This window comes from Coturnix japonica, chromosome 8 (assembly GCF_001577835.2).
Source record: "Coturnix japonica isolate 7356 chromosome 8, Coturnix japonica 2.1, whole genome shotgun sequence".
Classification (NCBI taxonomy): Eukaryota; Metazoa; Chordata; class Aves; order Galliformes; family Phasianidae; genus Coturnix; species Coturnix japonica.
Window position 1 is genome coordinate 26717045 of NC_029523.1, and position 15942 is coordinate 26732986.

At 48.1% G+C, this 15942-nt stretch overlaps 2 protein-coding genes across 3 annotated transcripts; one reads left to right on the forward strand and one right to left on the reverse strand.

Annotated features, from left to right (window-relative positions):
- Positions 1-107: 107 nt before the first annotated feature.
- On the reverse strand, positions 108-5240 carry CRYZ (crystallin zeta). Of its 2 annotated transcripts, XM_015870897.2 has the most exons (10): positions 4914-5240; positions 4640-4763; positions 4193-4345; positions 3447-3610; positions 2738-2789; positions 1842-1991; positions 1429-1530; positions 1239-1334; positions 839-1001; positions 108-377 (listed from the first exon to the last, which is right to left on the reverse strand). In XM_015870897.2, exons 2-9 carry the CDS (start codon positions 4754-4756, stop codon positions 840-842), a joined length of 996 nt encoding a protein of 331 aa, XP_015726383.1. In that variant the 5' UTR covers positions 4757-4763; positions 4914-5240; the 3' UTR covers positions 108-377; position 839. The 2 variants fall into 2 exon arrangements, with proteins under 2 accessions (XP_015726383.1, XP_015726382.1); XM_015870896.2 differs by lacking the exon at positions 108-377 and having other exon boundaries at positions 433-1001; positions 4914-5239.
- A 42-nt stretch (positions 5241-5282) lies between these two features.
- Positions 5283-9065, forward strand: TYW3 (tRNA-yW synthesizing protein 3 homolog). Its single transcript, XM_015870898.2, has 5 exons — positions 5283-5698; positions 6365-6463; positions 7269-7340; positions 7663-7796; positions 8553-9065. The coding sequence occupies exons 1-5, from the start codon at positions 5336-5338 to the stop codon at positions 8773-8775; spliced, it is 891 nt and encodes a 296-aa protein (XP_015726384.1). The 5' UTR covers positions 5283-5335; the 3' UTR covers positions 8776-9065.
- The last annotated feature ends 6877 nt before the right edge of the window (positions 9066-15942 follow it).

Genomic DNA, 15942 nt, shown 5'->3' on the forward strand with positions numbered 1-15942 from the left:
CCCGTGCGGCACAACGCCGGCAAGGAGCAATGCCGGCACAACGCTGACCGCACCCGTTTATCGCAGCGGGCTCAGATGACAAATAGAGAGGAGAAATCCAGACACTCTTAAAGATTTTGCCAACTATTGCCTCAGTTTAAAAAAACGTCATTAAAAATGAGCTCCTTCTCAGAGAAACCACAGCTCAGAAGATGGTGGGGACTGAAGCCGCCACCCTGCACAGAACTGCACTGCTGGGTGACACCAAACGAGACCAAACCAAAGGGCACAAAGCAGGAAACCGCCATGGGCAAACAAGGCTCCATTGCCACCTTCTGAGCTGGAAAGTGAATTATTCTGATTCCAAGAAAATTCTGATTCCTGATTCCAAGAAAATTCTGTGACAAAAGATGAATGAAACAAGTTTAGCAGCTAATGAATGTACAGCTCTGGTTATGTGTGTATCACTGGCTTTATACCTTTGTCCATCTGCTCACAAAGGCTTCACTCTGCACTGCTTACAGCTCCCCGGTGCCCTCACTATACCTTCATGTAGTGCTTTATATCAGGTTCCAGCTGAGATGCCATATTCCCCAGCACCAGTTTTCCATCACAGTGTCAAGCCAGTGAAGTTGTTATTTCCACATCAGCCAAAAAAAGTTATAAAAATTACCATAAATTTGGCCCAACGTTGCTTGTACAAAAAGAAAACATTGCTAATTAATCAATGTAATTAATTAATGTCAGCTAGCACTTGCTGTTCTGAAACCTGATTAAAATGCATTTTACAAAAATATATTCAGTGAATCATGTAAGCAAAGGTGCAGTTAGAACAGCTATAAAGTAAAAGGAGAAATACTTCATGGCAGAAGCACCATCTTTCCTCGAGCACCACTGCTGTGAATTATGTCTTCATGAGCCCTCGCTACTTCCTGCAGTGGGTACTCGGGGCCCACGACTGGTTTCAGCCATCCAGCCTCGATGCCTTCAAGGACCACCTGCGCACATTGACGCCTCTCCTCCTACAGAAAACAAGAGACAGCATTTACCACCACAAAGCCTTCACATTTTAGAAAAGTATCAATTATTTCTGCCAGTGTTAAATCGATGTTTGCAACCCAAAAACATTTTATGGTGTTCTTAAATCAAAATGTAGAAGAACTCATATACAAAGTATCAGTAGTCAAATTATGCTTTCACTCCTGTTTTTAGCATAGACAAACAAGGAAATCTTCAAAAGAAAAATGTTATTTTCATACCTCAGTTTCAAGAAACCGACCAACTCCTATTATGCTGGACTCTTTGTTCATGGTTTCTCTGGGATTTATCTCAATGGAACCTCTGCAGCCCACAACCTGTTGGAGACACGTTAAAAAGAGAGTTTAAGCTCTCACAATCAAATTGCACAGCTAAACATGCAAACCCGCAACACAGACAGAAAATACGTACCATCACCCTTCCTGCATGGGACAGCAGATGTAAGTCAGCAGCCAGATTAACGTTGGAGAGCATTTCTATTATTATATTAACTCCTTGCATCTTGGTGTATTCCTATGCAGAATATAATACATTATAAAGTCATTTCGCTTTGTGCTTTGATGTTGCTGTACATTTCATATACTACTGAAAGCACAGCATTGGCAGTTGATTGCTTTTTATATACAGACTTTGTACTAAGGCTGATGGCCAATAGCAAATGCAGAGATGCTAAATTAGGAAAACCACCAGACTGGGATCTTCTGAAATGCCACTGCATCAATTTGTTTTAAAAAATGTCCACAAACAAGTTCTCACAACTTCATTATTATTATTATTAAGTGAATAGGGAGATGCTGCATGAGCTAGACCCAGTACATGCTTACCTTAATTTTGTCAAGATAATTAGCTTCTCTGTGATTAAAAGCTTGGTGAGCACCATTTCTCAGAACAATGTTCATACCCTCCTCAGTTCCTGCTGTGCCCAAAACCTTTAAGCCATAAGCTCTGGCAATCTGACACGCTGCTATTCCCACCTGAGGGGGAAAGAGGAGGAAATCGAAACAACAAAAACAACTCTTTGCATTTTAAATTTGATACATTTACCAGTTGGAACTCAACTGTTTTAAAAGTTTGCCTGGTCATGTATTTCTTCAGCAATAGCAACTCATTCGTATCTTAAAGATCTCCCAGTAGTATTAAAAAAAAAAAAGGAAAGGATGTTTCCACAGGCACAGTGAAGTTCTGTGTCTTGTTGTCTTGTTTGTCTGCTTGTTTAACAGCAACCAACATTTGCTATGAATCCACATATAAAGTTGCTCATCTGTTAAATCCAGTCCAAATAATACTTGATACACAGACAAGAAAACCCTTCACAGAATCACCTGCTACTAATACTGGCACTGTATGCTGCAAAGAAAACCTGCAGGCACAATCTTGGTAGCACTATTTCTACACTTCTCACAGGTCTAATGGTATCTTCAGACACTGCATTCTCAGGATCTGGCTTTGGAGCCTTTGAGACACAACAAAGATACATCACAAGCAGACCGATTTTCAGATAAACATTCCAAAGAATATATGTTTTTAAGAATAGTTATGGAAAGCAGAATGACTCAGAAGAAAAGATACAGCAAAGATCTTTCCACTACAGCAAGTGCTTCATCCCCATACATCTATCTCATTGCTTCTGTAAATATTCCCACAACAAAGTTACAGCTCCATAGAGAAACAGATTTGCACTACCTTCGTTTTTAATAAGTTGCCTTTTCAGAATACTCACACCTCCACTTGCACCATGGATTAGCACACTTTCCCCTGCTTTGGCACGGCCTCTGAACAAAAAAAGACATACAATATTGGCACAATGAATACCATACATAACCACTACATATCACTGTGTCAGATCATATCTTACACACAGTGTTATTCCTAATTCATGTTATGGCTAAAGAAATACAATCATTCTCTTTGGAAAAACAGGAAAATGAAATAAAACACATAATTCATGAATGTAAGTAACATGAGGTTACACCAACATGCAGCAAGCAGAAAGTCAACAACAATACCAACATCCTGGTATTCACCTCAATTCAAGATCCTCCCCTGTTACAGATCTTCAAGTAAACCACACTAGTTTTAATCATCTCCTCTACCAAGCTGGACCAGACTTCCAGATCTAAGTTCTCCTGTAGCTGATGCACAACTCTGGCTCTTGCTCCTTGTACAGTGCTGCAGCATTTATTACATGTTATGTACTAAAGAAGCCTTTTGAGGTCTGTTCTCTTAAGATTTACCTTCCCAGTTAAATGCTGTCAGCATCTTACAGGTAATCAGCATTTTACTGTTCTAACAGCATAACACATGTAACTGAAGTCTTTCTACACACTGATGCCTCCACATCCCCTCATTTTACAGGACAATGAAAATACTGGCTTCAGTATTTTAAGAGTTCAATAGCAAAATGCACAGGCTTTAATTTGGCAGCTTACTTTAGGAAAAGAGCACGGTAAGCTGTGAAGTAGGGTATTGCAACCGCTGCTCCTTGACTGAAATTCAGCTTATCCGACAAAGGAAAGACTGTATCAGCTTCAGCAACTGCATAATCTGCGTATCCTCCAGAGAGCGTAGCAGAGGTAAAAACCCTGTCACCTTTCTAGAAAACAGGGAAACAAAACAGAGAAAATAATCATTTCCCTTCCTTCCTTCCTTAGTATACATTGAGAACAAGTTTGGTCTCTTTCTCAAAGCTTTCCTATTAAAAATAAACAATTATCTTTGCCACAGAAAAGATTTTTGTAAATGCTCATGTGCACAATCAATGCAACCAACACAAACCATACAATTTCACATACTTAAGATTCAAGTTATATGAACATACATCCTCCACTCTACATTGTGACACACAAACCCACCATACCCACCTCAAAGAACCTGAACATCAGAGAATGCAACCCAGATTCCAAACACAACAACAAAGTCATTTTTGTTTAGCATGGAAAAAAGCCACACTCCTACTATACCCTGAGGTTACCAAGCACTGTATCTGTTCTTCAACAGAGACCACTCAGTCAGCAGTCACAGGTTTACAGGACACAGTCCTGTAATGGCAGTGCTGGGCAGGCCTGGGAGCACACAGCCAGCCCTGCATACACCTGCCCACAGAACAGCAGCACCTATTACAACACATGGTTACTCAGCTCTACAAACTATAACAAATCGAAGCCCTGTAAAGTACCTTGAATGCAGTCACACGTTCCCCAACGCTCTCAATCACACCGGCCACATCGGAGCCGGGGGTGTAAGGCAAAGCTGGTTTCCTAGCGTAATTCCCAGAACGGATGTAGGTCTCAACAGGGTTTACGCCACAGGCGTGGACCTTAATTAATACCTGAAAAGAACGACATTAGTTAAATAGCATTTTAGAAGGTTTAAAATTTAGAATTCACAGCATTTCGACCGAGCAACAAAGCAGCGCTGAGCTAAAGCGCTGAGGGGAACCAAGCGGCGCTCAGCTCCAGCCCTGCCGGGGAATTTACGTGCAACTGTAGCCAATGTAACAGCACAAACACCGACACATCAGTTAAACGCGACGTCCCGGGCGTTCAAATGGGCTGACAACAGCCACTGAGCCGGGAGGGGAAGGGCAGCTCCGCGCGTGTCCGTGCTCGCAGGACTCACCCACCTGCGTGTCCTTCGGGGCGGGGATGGGGACATCAGCCCGCAGCCGCAGCACCTCGGGGCCCCCGAACTCCGACACCCGCACCGCCCTCATCACAGCCCGTGCGGCTGCTGCGGCCATCGGACACCTGGACATAGACGAAAACATAAGAACAGCGCATTGACTTCATACTTTATTTTACACCTTCGAAAGAAAGAACCGGAACCGCCTCTTCCCAAGGAGCTGGTTGAACCCAGACCCACCCCTGTATACAAATAATGATAATAATAAGACGCACCCAAACTGGCACAAAGTCCCGCTGACCTCGCGGTGGTCACACAGTGGTTACGCGGTGGTTGTTACACGGTGGTTACACGGCGCTGACGCAGCGGACCCCACGGACACGGTGCAGAGGCGGCGCTGCGGGGCAGCAATCGCTGCCAAGCGGGCTGTGAGCGCGGTCACGCCCCGCTGAGCGGCATCGCAGCCCCGTGACGCTCCGCTTCCGCTCGTTGTTAAAGCGACACTCCGACAAGCAGCAGAACTTTGTACCGGGCAGACAGCCCCGCACCTCCCACACCCGCGGAGCTGAGCGGGACCGGAGCGGAGCGGGATGCGGGGACTCGGAGCCCTTCGCTCGAGGTTTGTCCCTCCCGGCCGCCCGTCGTGGCGGCGCTGCGGCCGCCGTAGTGATGTAGCGCCGTAACGGGGCGGGACCCGATGGCGGCGTTCGGTCGCTACAAGGCGCAGCGCCTGGAGCGGGCGGACCGCAGCCGGAGCGGAGCGTTGGACGAGCGGGCGGCGGGAGTGGTGCGGCTGCTGAACCGGAACGAGCCGTTCTGCACCACCAGCTCCTGCGCCGGACGCATCGTGCTGGCACAGGGACGCGCAGTGCGCAGCCATGGGCTGCCGGGCGCCGTGCCGAGCGATGGGATGCTGTATGATGGGATGCCGAGCGGTGGGATGCCGAGCGAAGGGATGCCGAGCGATGGGATGCTGTATGATGGGGTGCCGTGCGCCGTGCCGAAGCGGCAGTGCCGGTGGCTGCTGGTTTCGCACGAGCCGTGCGGACAACGCGACGTGGTGAGCGGGGGGCGCGGGGCAGCGCGGTCCGGTATGGAGTTATGGGCATCTGTGGGCTGCTGTGTGATGTGCTGTGAAACACTGGAAGCAGCTGCAAGAGCAGGTTCACTTAGATCGCATTTCTACATTCCTAATGTAGAAATTCCTAATTCCATGTCACAGAATCACAGAATTGTAGGGGTTGGAAGGGACCTCTAGAGATCATCGAGTCCAACCCCCTTGCCAAAGCAGGCTCCCTACACCATGTCACACAGGAAGGCGTCCAGGCGGGTCTTAAATATCTCCAGAGAAGGAGACTCCACCACCTCCCTGGGCAGCCTGTTCCAGTGCTCCGTCACCCTCACTGGAAAGAAGTTCTTCCGCACATTTGTGCGGAACTTCCTATGCTGATGTTTCATCCCATTACCCCTAGTCCTGTCCCCACGCACTACTGAAAAGAGACCAGACTCACCACTATGGCTCCCACACCTCAGGTATTTATAAACCTGGATCAAGTCCCCTCTCAGCCTTCTTTTCTCAAGGCTAAACAGACCCAGTTCCCTAAGTCTTTCCTCATATGGGAGATGCTCCAGGCCCACTGTCTTTTCACGTGGTGTGATCTCCATCACTCCGGTACTAACAATGTGCATTTCCAGTATCATTCAGAGCACTGTGTATGTTTTTCAGATGGCAGCGCTGGAAAAAGCCACCGGTGACGTCGTGTTCAAGTTTGAGCCGTTTGTGCTTCACGTGATGTGTCGGGAGCTGCAGGACGCGCAGCTGCTGGTAAAATCACTGCGAGCACAACCTGGTGCTGCTCTGGGACCTGCCGTGATGCGCCACTAAAAGATCTGCACCTGAAAGCAGCCCCAGATGTGTTATGTTACGTGTTTAATGGCTGGGGCAGTAAGAGCTGATGAAGAAAACACAGTGTTCAGTTTACTTAATGAACTTTTAAAATATACTTCTTAGAGAACAACCCCCAGTGTAGCCTTCTGTTGGAAGCAGGTTTGTAGCTGGTGAGTCTGGGTTTGCTCCCAGTGGCTCAGTGATGGGTTTTCAGACATTGCTGCTGCTCTGGTTCCGGCATTTCAACTCCTGGAGCAGTATCTCTGCTTTCTGCTGTTCCAGAATAACTCTGGAGAGCAATGCACGATGCTTTGCTTCCTGCATTCACAGAGAAAAGAGTTGGTTGGGTGTTTTTACAGCACTGAAGTTTTACCTATGAAAGTGTTGTGTGAGTGTCTGTGTGACTACAAGCCCATCACAGTCAAACAGTGCAGTGCCAGGAGAGACAGGAGTGTCCTGTCTGCACTGATGGGTTGAGATCAGACAGGACATTGACTGTGGTTCTTTGAAAACCAACCAAAATCTGTGATACTATTTGGGTTTGTTACCAAAACCATTTAAATGGTTGAACTGTTACTGCCTTCATTAGGGGAAGTGGTTCTGAATGAGGGTTTGGGTTTTTTTCTTTTTGGTTGGTTGGTTTTTCAAAGCAGAGTTTGTGAACCGCACTGCAGTGCTTCCACAGTTACTTCTTGCTGTGAAAGTGTATGTAACTTGTTAAAGACATTTATTTGTTCTGCAGCATTCGGTGGCTATGGAGTCTGGGTTCAAGAACTCTGGCATCACCATTGGCAAAGGAGGAAAAATTATGATGGTAAGTACTTGTCACTTACCTGTAAGGAATGTAAAAGAATGCTTCATTCGCATTAGTCTCAGATATTTACAAGCACTGCTCTGAATTGTAACGTGAAACACAGCTGCCATGAGGAGTGCAGTGCAAAGGAGTAACATTCTGCTTCAGCTGTCTGCAAACCAAGCAATTGTGTAGGTGTCACTTTGATTATTTTGTTTATTTTCTCCCTGCAGTGAATTGCCCTTATTACCTAAATAGCCTTTATAAGATCAAAATAGTAATAATTAAATACAAACAAACAAACGACCTTATTCTAGGGAAATCCTCACTTGTGTTATTTTAGGCTGTCCGGAGCGCTCATTGCTTGGAAGTTCCATTGAGCCACATGGGGAAACTGATGGTCTCTGAAGAATATATTGAATTTCTGGTGCATGTGGCTAATCAGAAAATGGAAGAAAATGCACGGAGGATTGACAGGTTTGTTAGCTGACACCAACCCTGTCCATGACATTTGAATGTGAAAGTGAAAAACACATAGGAGTTGTTAGGTGAAAAGAAAAATAAATTAAAAGAACATACCCCAGAAGTCTACGTTACAATTTCAGTTAATTTTTTTCAGTTCAGAAGACTATAAACTATTGAATTAAAAACCTGTAAAACCTAATGAGTTTCTAGGCTGTGTTTGCTGCTGAGTAGAATTTATCTGATGATAACAGCAGTTTTCTGATTTAATTCAGGAACTATTTCATTATTCAGATTACAGTGCATGCTTCAATCCATACATGTTTTGTGTAGTTTCCCATAGTGAAATATTAGTGTGGACAAGTACTGTAGTGTGGAAGGTTACACACTCCAGGAGTCTTTATGGTTCCTTTCAGCCAAGGAACAAAATAGGCAGAAAAGCCAAAGAGCGCAGAGGACACCAAGGCCAAATTGCATCTCATCTCCAGTGCCATTGTGCACCTGTGGGATTAACTGAGTCTTAATGGGACATGAGTGTATTTATCCACTGATTGACTTCTAACCCAAAAGCATTACCAAGAGAAGTGGCATGCTGTACACAAGGACACATTTATACAGATTTCTAATTTTCTTCCAGAATTGACTACACTGTTGCAGTGTTAGTAATAGTTTTCTTAATATGTTTTGATTGCATCACAGAAGCATTCATTTCTCAAAGTAGTTTTTCAGATCCTGAGCAACAACAAAAATAACTGCATGGCTCTTCTCTAGGTTCTACAAGCACTTGGAGGCAGCCCTGGAAGCAGCAGGTGGTGCAAGCAGCTCGCCCTCCACAGACACAGGGCAGGCTCGTGCTGTCTATGTCCGCAGAAGGAAAAGGAGGACTGCCCGAGTGCAGGACGTGCTCCCTTCACCAGAGCGTCCTAACAAGGAGTTGGAGCCTGGGGATGACCCAGAGGGCAGCCTTGATATTTTTGCTGGCATCACGCTATAGACTCTGCCACTCAGAGGCAAATGGCAAACTGGACAATACGTGTGGTGCTCTTTATAAGAGATATAAATATTGCTCTGTTCTGAGTAGTAAAACTGCTGGGCATAACCAGAAGAGAAAAAAAAAAAACAAAAAACAAAACAACCCACGAGATCATTAAACAGAATTGTGAACAGAAGCACAGAGAACAAAACCTCAATGTTTTAGGCTGTTTTCTTTGTTTTTCACAGCACTGTTGCATTTACACTCTTACTGTGTAAGTCGGTTATCATAAAGCTCACTGTTTTGCTGCAGCCTTTGGCCACGTTTCCTTTGCAGCATTCCCCTTTTGTGTGCTGGGGTGAGACCTTCAGCTATAAAACTGCGGTTGTTATCCTCAAAGCTTTTCATCCCTGTAGGAGTGTTGTAGAACTACGTGCAGCAATGCAGAGGGCCTTTTCAGAACAACATGGAGCCGCTGTGTCAGCATGGAGCTGGGGATGAGAACAGAAAACCACAGAAGTACCACTGCAGGCTGCAGCCCAGCAGCTCTGGGCCCCTTCGTGACCCTGGCACTGGGCAGCAGGTTGTGCTGCTTTCTTGGCCTTACTGCTCAGGCTGCAGCCCCACTGTCGTGCATTTCCCACGGCAGCAGATGCTGAATGGTATTTTACTTTGCAGTTTGCAGCCAGCCCCGTGCTGGTGGTTCATACCTCACGGGTGTGTTTCTGGGGGGCTGGGCACTGCTCCAGTCCCAGCTGCGGGCAGGAGGTCACCCAGATGACACTAGCAGGCTTCAGACAGTGCTATAGTTTGTCTATTGCTGTATTGTAGCACTGGAAAAGGGACTGCATACGGTAGTATATTTTGCAGGGAAAAAAAAAAAAAAAAGAAAGAAGAAGAGGAATTTGTAAATGAGCAGCACTGTTAGGAGCTGTATCACCCTTGTAGCACTGGGACTGGGGGAAGCAGCATGTTTGGTGCAGTGATTCCTAGTTTACAAAGTGAGTGAGGTACTTGTCGTTTCTATTACTTGAACCTATGAGTTGACGTTTTAATTCCACTGTAAAAATCTGGCAAAACATGTAGGAGACGAAGAGAAAAATAATTGAGGGCTTCAAACAGATTCTGAAAGCTCAGCGTCCGGCAGCAGATGCCAAAAGCGATGGACGTGTGCCGCGTGGTGCCGCCCCAGAGCAAATTCGATGGTGAGCGCTGGTTGACGACCGCGTGCTGCAGTGCCACCTTCTCGCAGCAGGCACTGAAAAAACCTGGGCAAGCCCTGAGCGCTCTGCGGGGCGCAGAACTGCACGGATGGTGCACAGAGCTGTACGAATGGTGCACAGAACTGCAATGATGGAGCACAGAACTGCAATGATGGAGCACAGAACTGCAATGATGGAGCACAGAACTGCACTGATGGAGCTCTGCCGCTGCTCATCGTGCGGCACCGCTGTGGGCGCACAGCCGGGGCTCCGAGCCCGCGCTGCCGCCCGCATCCCCGCCCCGCGCAGCGCGATGTCCCCGTTTCCCGCAGTCCGCTCCGTTGCGGGTAACGCGGAGCTCAGCGGCACCGCGCGGCCATCCCGGGACACGCGCCCAAAGGGCGGAACCGCCCACGCGTAGAGGGAAGGAATCGCCGATAAGCGAAGAGGTTCAAACCATCGGTAAATCCTTGCCTAAGTGCGAGGCTCCCCGTTAACGAAAGGGTGTCTTCAGCACAAGTTCCTCATTTACTTTTCTTTCTTAAAACACCAGAGCATTCCTAAGGCCGATGTCATTCGCTTCTCCTTACGGTTTCCGGGCAAGCAGACGCGTTCCTCCGCTCCATTCCTCCCGCTCAGCCCTGAGCCGCGCAGCGCAGCGCAGCCTCACGCGGTCCCCGCTTGGCCGCAGGGCCGCACACCCCGCGGGCGGCTCCCAGCACCGAGACGGCGGAACGGATCGTGTCGGGGCCACCTGCAGCCCCGCGGGACGCGATGTGCGGTGTGACCCCGCGCTGCCGCCCCGCACCGCTCAGCTCCCAGCCGCCGTGGGCTCTGCTTGGAGCTGCCCCGCGCTGTGCGTGTAACAGCGCGCAGCTACAAACACTGCAGAACCTTTACAAATGTATAATGACTTGTTGTATTAAATATACCATGAGCTGGGACATAACAGAACCTCTGCACTTTCGTTTTCTGGAAATACACAACGGCTTTACAATATCCTACCAATTGGATTTGATAAAATGTGGTACTAAGGAGGAGGCTTAACCCTGCTCGACCGACGGCTGAACGCAATGCACACAGCAGCGCTGCAGGGCGCGCTGCCTTAACAACTACAACAAAAACCTTTCAAAGGGAATTTCTTTGTCTTCAGAAAGCAGATAATGATGCAATAATCACACGCACGATTCTTCTCAGCTGCCCGCTTAATTTGTTCTCACCAAACGCAAGCAAAGTCCTCCAGGAGCGCTGCCCCACTGCGGGTGGGCAGGGACAGCCCGGGGACATCGAAACCGAATCGCCCTGGGCTCCGCTTTAAAACAGTCATTCCCGAATTCCATATAAAAATTAGACATAAGCGTTTGTTCTGTCCTCTGGATGCAGTGTGTTTAGAGTAACCAAGTACAGGACTTCATTCAATCTTATACAGGAAAAAATAATAATATTAAGAAAAATCTAACTTTGTTTTCATTTTCTGCATGGCCCCATGACAAACAAAAGCACGTCTCTCTCAACTGCTGTGGAACTTTCATCAGACAGCGAAAGCTCATTTAAGCACAGTGTGAGCACACTCCGCAGTTACATAACGAGGCACTTCCGAGATGGGTCCCTAACCCTAACCCTAACCCTAACCCTAACCCTAATCCTAACCCTAACCCCAAACCCGCACCGCGACCGTTCCGTTGTGACCCCGCTGTGCCCCGCACGGAACCTCCCCAGCGCTCCCATTACGGACGGCGCCGCTCCCGGCTCGGGATGCTCCTCGTCACCCGAGAGGTACCGGGAGGCCCCGATTCAGGGCTGCGCTCCATTCATAGACGGAGCCGTCTGCTCCATGTATGACAGGATGGGATTTTCCTGCTCTCTGTTTCGGCACCTTTCACGTGTAATTTCGCATCATTTTAACGCGGTGCCATACAGCAGAGCTGACAGGTGTCCGTTTTGCTGCTTTGTCCGGGAGCTTTTCCGAGCCCCGCCGGGCTGCGCTGGGTGCGGGGCTGCCCCGAGGGCTGCGGGTCCGAAACCGCACAGCGACCTGACGCTGCTCAGCGCACTGCAGCGGAGCGGCCGCGAGCGTCGGAGAAGGATAAACACGATCCCACGTGCCGACGTTCCTCGGCTGCCCAGCGGCGGATCGGGCTGCGGGCAGCGAGGAGCCGCACTCGGGAGCCGCCCGGCGGTTCCCGGCCCTGAGCAGCGGCCCCGCCCTGCGCCATCGGGCGCTTCGCTCTCGGAGGCCGAGCCCCCACCCCCGGGATGCTCACAGTGAGTTCGGGGCTTCCGTTTGTTTTCGCAGTAAGGCTGAACACGCGTTTCTCCATCCTACGTTAAGGGCACAGACAGCTCCAGGACAGATAAACACATCGCGCTTATTGTGCTTGTAATTTTTATGCTAGAAATGTGTACGGTCTGATTCTCCATTAGTACCGTAAGTGATGCTGGAGCTTTAAGCTGAGGTTGTCCGCAGCTGTAGCTCGCTACCACCTCAATGAACAGACGGTGTTTCTACTCGGCGTGTTTCTCCATCGTCGCGTTATTCCCAGCGCTCTCTATGCCGGACGGATCTTCACTCCGGCCGCATCCCGGACAGCCCCGACCGCAGCAACGGGCACGGCGCTATTGGCCGGGGGAAGCAGCGCCTTTCACAATACAGGGGCTGTAAAGTCTCAAAGCAAATAAATGTTACTACGTTTTCACGTAGGGTTTCCCATGAAAAACAAAGGATGCGGTATTTCAATGTCGTTTCAGTCACGGGGCTGTTTTTTCTCCCCACATCGTATTTCGGAGTCCTTTTTACCCCACCCCTGGCTCAGAAAAGCCGTTTCCTGAGCTTTGTGCCGCTCATGCCGGCACTGCGAGTCCCCGCAACGCGCTGCTGCCACGCGGGGCTCAGCGGAGGGGCAAAAGGCGCAGCCCTGCGCCAACGTCTGCTGTCCCTGCTCAGTTCTGTATCGGTGTGCGCTGCCAGCAGCGCTTCTCCATCATCTGCATCATTTGCTGAGTTAAATACATTTGCATAACACTGCTGTCGAAAATCAAAGAATATTTACAAGCGAAATGCTCGTCGAATTTATGTATATAACCCATAACCTATTTTTTTTCCCCTCTTCTTTAACACCTCAGTTCCACCGAGGCTGAGTGGGGCTGTGTTTTCTCGCTGCAGGTAAACTTGCTTCAAACACTGCAGACGTAGAGCAGTGAAGGGAAAACGGGGGCAGCAGAATGGGCAGAATGTTGTGCGGGATCTGTGGGTTCCCCGCATCCTCCTCACCACAGGATGACAAAGGACCCAAGGACACACCACGCTGGGGAAACGGCTGTGGGAATGCGGTGGCTGGTTCCGCAGGGGATCAGAGTGTGCTCCGGATGGCTCAATATCACAGATGGCTGTTTTCCTCTCTTTCTTATTGCCTAAGATATGAATGTTCGAATTCAAGAATGCTCTTTCAAATCCACAGCACTCCAGGGTAATATTAAATGAACTCTGTTTAATAAAACACATTCCAAGTTGTTATTTTGATTGGAGCTGTGTATTTTTGTCCTGCAATAAGTAGCTCAGATTTCACCAGGTCATTGGAAATTTTAGAATCAGTTTCTCTTCCAATCATGTGAAATACAGACAGATAACAACGGCGTCAGATGCCTCCACTGCACAGCCAGGGACCGGAGGTACAGAGCCGCTGTCAGACCGTGGCTGTGTTTATCTCCTGAGTCAGTGAATGAAATTTTGCCATTCCCCAAGATACAGCAATTGTCCTTGTCACAAAACATCTCACATCAATTCACAGAGCTCGTTCATCCAGAGAGATGATGACATTCCATTTTGTCCTCAATTCACTAAAATAAGAGGTGTTTTGTTCACAGATGCATGTTATTACCAAAACGCTACCATGATTTCGTTATCACAGACCGATGCAGGTGACACCACACACGAGTCCCCATCTTTCTGTTCTGTGACACAGTGCATCTGTTTTTCAGTGCTTTGACACAGAACAGAGGCATCGGACGGGATCCCTTGCTCTGGCCTGGGGCAGTCAGGGCACTCCTCAGGTTCAGGGCTGGGAGATGCATGATCTCAACCCTCTGACTCTGGATTTTTCCTAGAAAACACGTATAAGAGCCCTGACCCCATGCGGGGAAACGCTGTAGGACCACGGGAGGGAGCCTTCTCCTTCCCTTAGTGCGCCCCGCATGCCGCTCGCACATCGCAGCCCTGGGATCTGGCACTGCTCACAGCTTCTCTGTCTCTTATGTATTTCCACTGCAGATTACTCTCCTTCTGGTGTGACATCAGTGCGAATCGCTGTGGTGGAAATGGTAGAGCGGCAGTGGGGGAAAAAATCTGACAAAACAGCTACAGCCTCCGAACACCCCTTCAAAATAATAACGATTTACCAAATGGTTGGGAAGTTGTTATAATTCCTTTTCCAAATTATTGCTCACCCTTTAGATTAGAAATGAGGCCCGGGTTAGCAATCAGCCATAAATGGCAGGATTTCTGAAGTAGAAGCACTTCTCTGATTGTGAAGTGGAGGCCATTATTGCCTTGATTGGGGCTTTTTTTTTTTTTTTTTTTTTTTTTTTTTTAAAGCTTGCTTGATTTGAGGCTGAGCGCACATTCACTACTGTACTCGCAGCAATCAGAGCTTTCCCTGCTCCTTTTTGCACAGCTATTTAGGGTCCACTACTTTGGCACAGCTGCCACCTTTTAGCCTCCATCAAGTAGTGATATTTTTAAGCAAGTAGCAGTTTATGTTTGCCTTTTCCCCTTCTATGTCTTTCCTTTCTCTTCCAACTCCCATATTCTTTCTTAAAGATATATATATATATATAGTGTGTGAATTTTAATTCAGAGTATGAAGTTGAACAACGACAGCTGAAGCTAAATGGGGCATCAGCTGGACTCCATGGCACATAACAAAGCAGCAGTTACATGAAAAATGGAGAAGTGACAGGTTCCTCTGACAGATGTCAACTAAACGCATGGGTGGAACAGCTGTCCAGGTGCTGCTGTAGAGTTTTGTTCACTTGAAAACCACTGTCTGACCAAGAAGTGCATTTATACCTTCCTTTTCTTTCCAGAAGGCATCCTTTGAGTGGCTCATTGTGCTTCCTGACTGCTCTCAGCTTTGCTCCAGAAACGTACAGCTGAGGTGGGTGCTGGGAGGGGACAAGGGAAGCAGAGCATATTTTTTTGTCTTGCTTATAGAAGCAAGTGACACTGGCACTGGTTGGTTCTCTGGTTAAACTGCAGGGCTTGTTGTGGGGACTGAAGTGATCACAGGACTGTTTGAGAGGGTTGTGACACCTGCAGGGCTCAATGGAAGGGTTAGATTTAACCACAGGGTCTGTCCAAGAGGAGCAGCTGAGAGCAACTGCAAGACCATCACAGGGCTTGGAGCAGCCACAGGGTTCATCATGAGGGCTGGAAAAACAAATACCGATGTGTTATCAACATCGCTTTTCTCCTAGAACCAAAAATGTAGCCTCATACCAGACGCTGTGAAGAAATCAAATCCATCCCAGCTAATGTTAAGACACCAGCTCTACTGCGTGCCTACATCTGAGGGCCCGTGCCCCAGGAGGCAGAGTGCTGAGCTGCATGCAAGTCCCAGGAGGGAGAACCACATCCCACACAGACAGTGGGGTGACAAGAGGCTGCAGGGCATCCAGGAAGGCTGGAGCCCATTCTTCACTATGGCAAAGGCTTGGGAAACTGACAGTGAGGTCTATCCATTCTTAGCAGTCTTAGCTGTGCTAATGCATCCATCACAATCAGGGCCATAGAAATAGAGAAGAAAAAAATGATATAAAAGAAAGCAGAACACAACCAGAAAAACTGCCCTTTGTCCATCTCTACCGTCTAAGCTAACTAAAGATGCAAGTTTAGCATCACAAAAAGAAAGCAATTGTGATCCAGGAGCAGAGGCCTGGCAGGGAAGAAGCCCTCAGCTCACAGCACAAGTGGCTGTGGTGTGAGCACTGG

Bases quoted from the DNA above. Each gene is read 5' to 3' on its own strand.
- CRYZ (XM_015870897.2), bottom strand. From the start codon at position 4,756: ATGGCCGCAGCAGCCGCACGGGCTGTGATGAGGGCGGTGCGGGTGTCG. The intron at 3,611-4,192 runs GTACTTTACAGG...CCTGTTTTCTAG, and splicing joins AACGTGTGACTGCATTCAAG to AAAGGTGACAGGGTTTTTAC. The intron at 1,002-1,238 runs GTATGAAAATAA...TGTTTTCTGTAG, and splicing joins GTCGGTTTCTTGAAACTGAG to GAGGAGAGGCGTCAATGTGC.
- TYW3 (XM_015870898.2), top strand. From the start codon at position 5,336: ATGGCGGCGTTCGGTCGCTACAAGGCGCAGCGCCTGGAGCGGGCGGAC. The intron at 5,699-6,364 runs GTGAGCGGGGGG...TATGTTTTTCAG, and splicing joins CGTGCGGACAACGCGACGTG to ATGGCAGCGCTGGAAAAAGC. The intron at 7,341-7,662 runs GTAAGTACTTGT...GTGTTATTTTAG, and splicing joins AAGGAGGAAAAATTATGATG to GCTGTCCGGAGCGCTCATTG.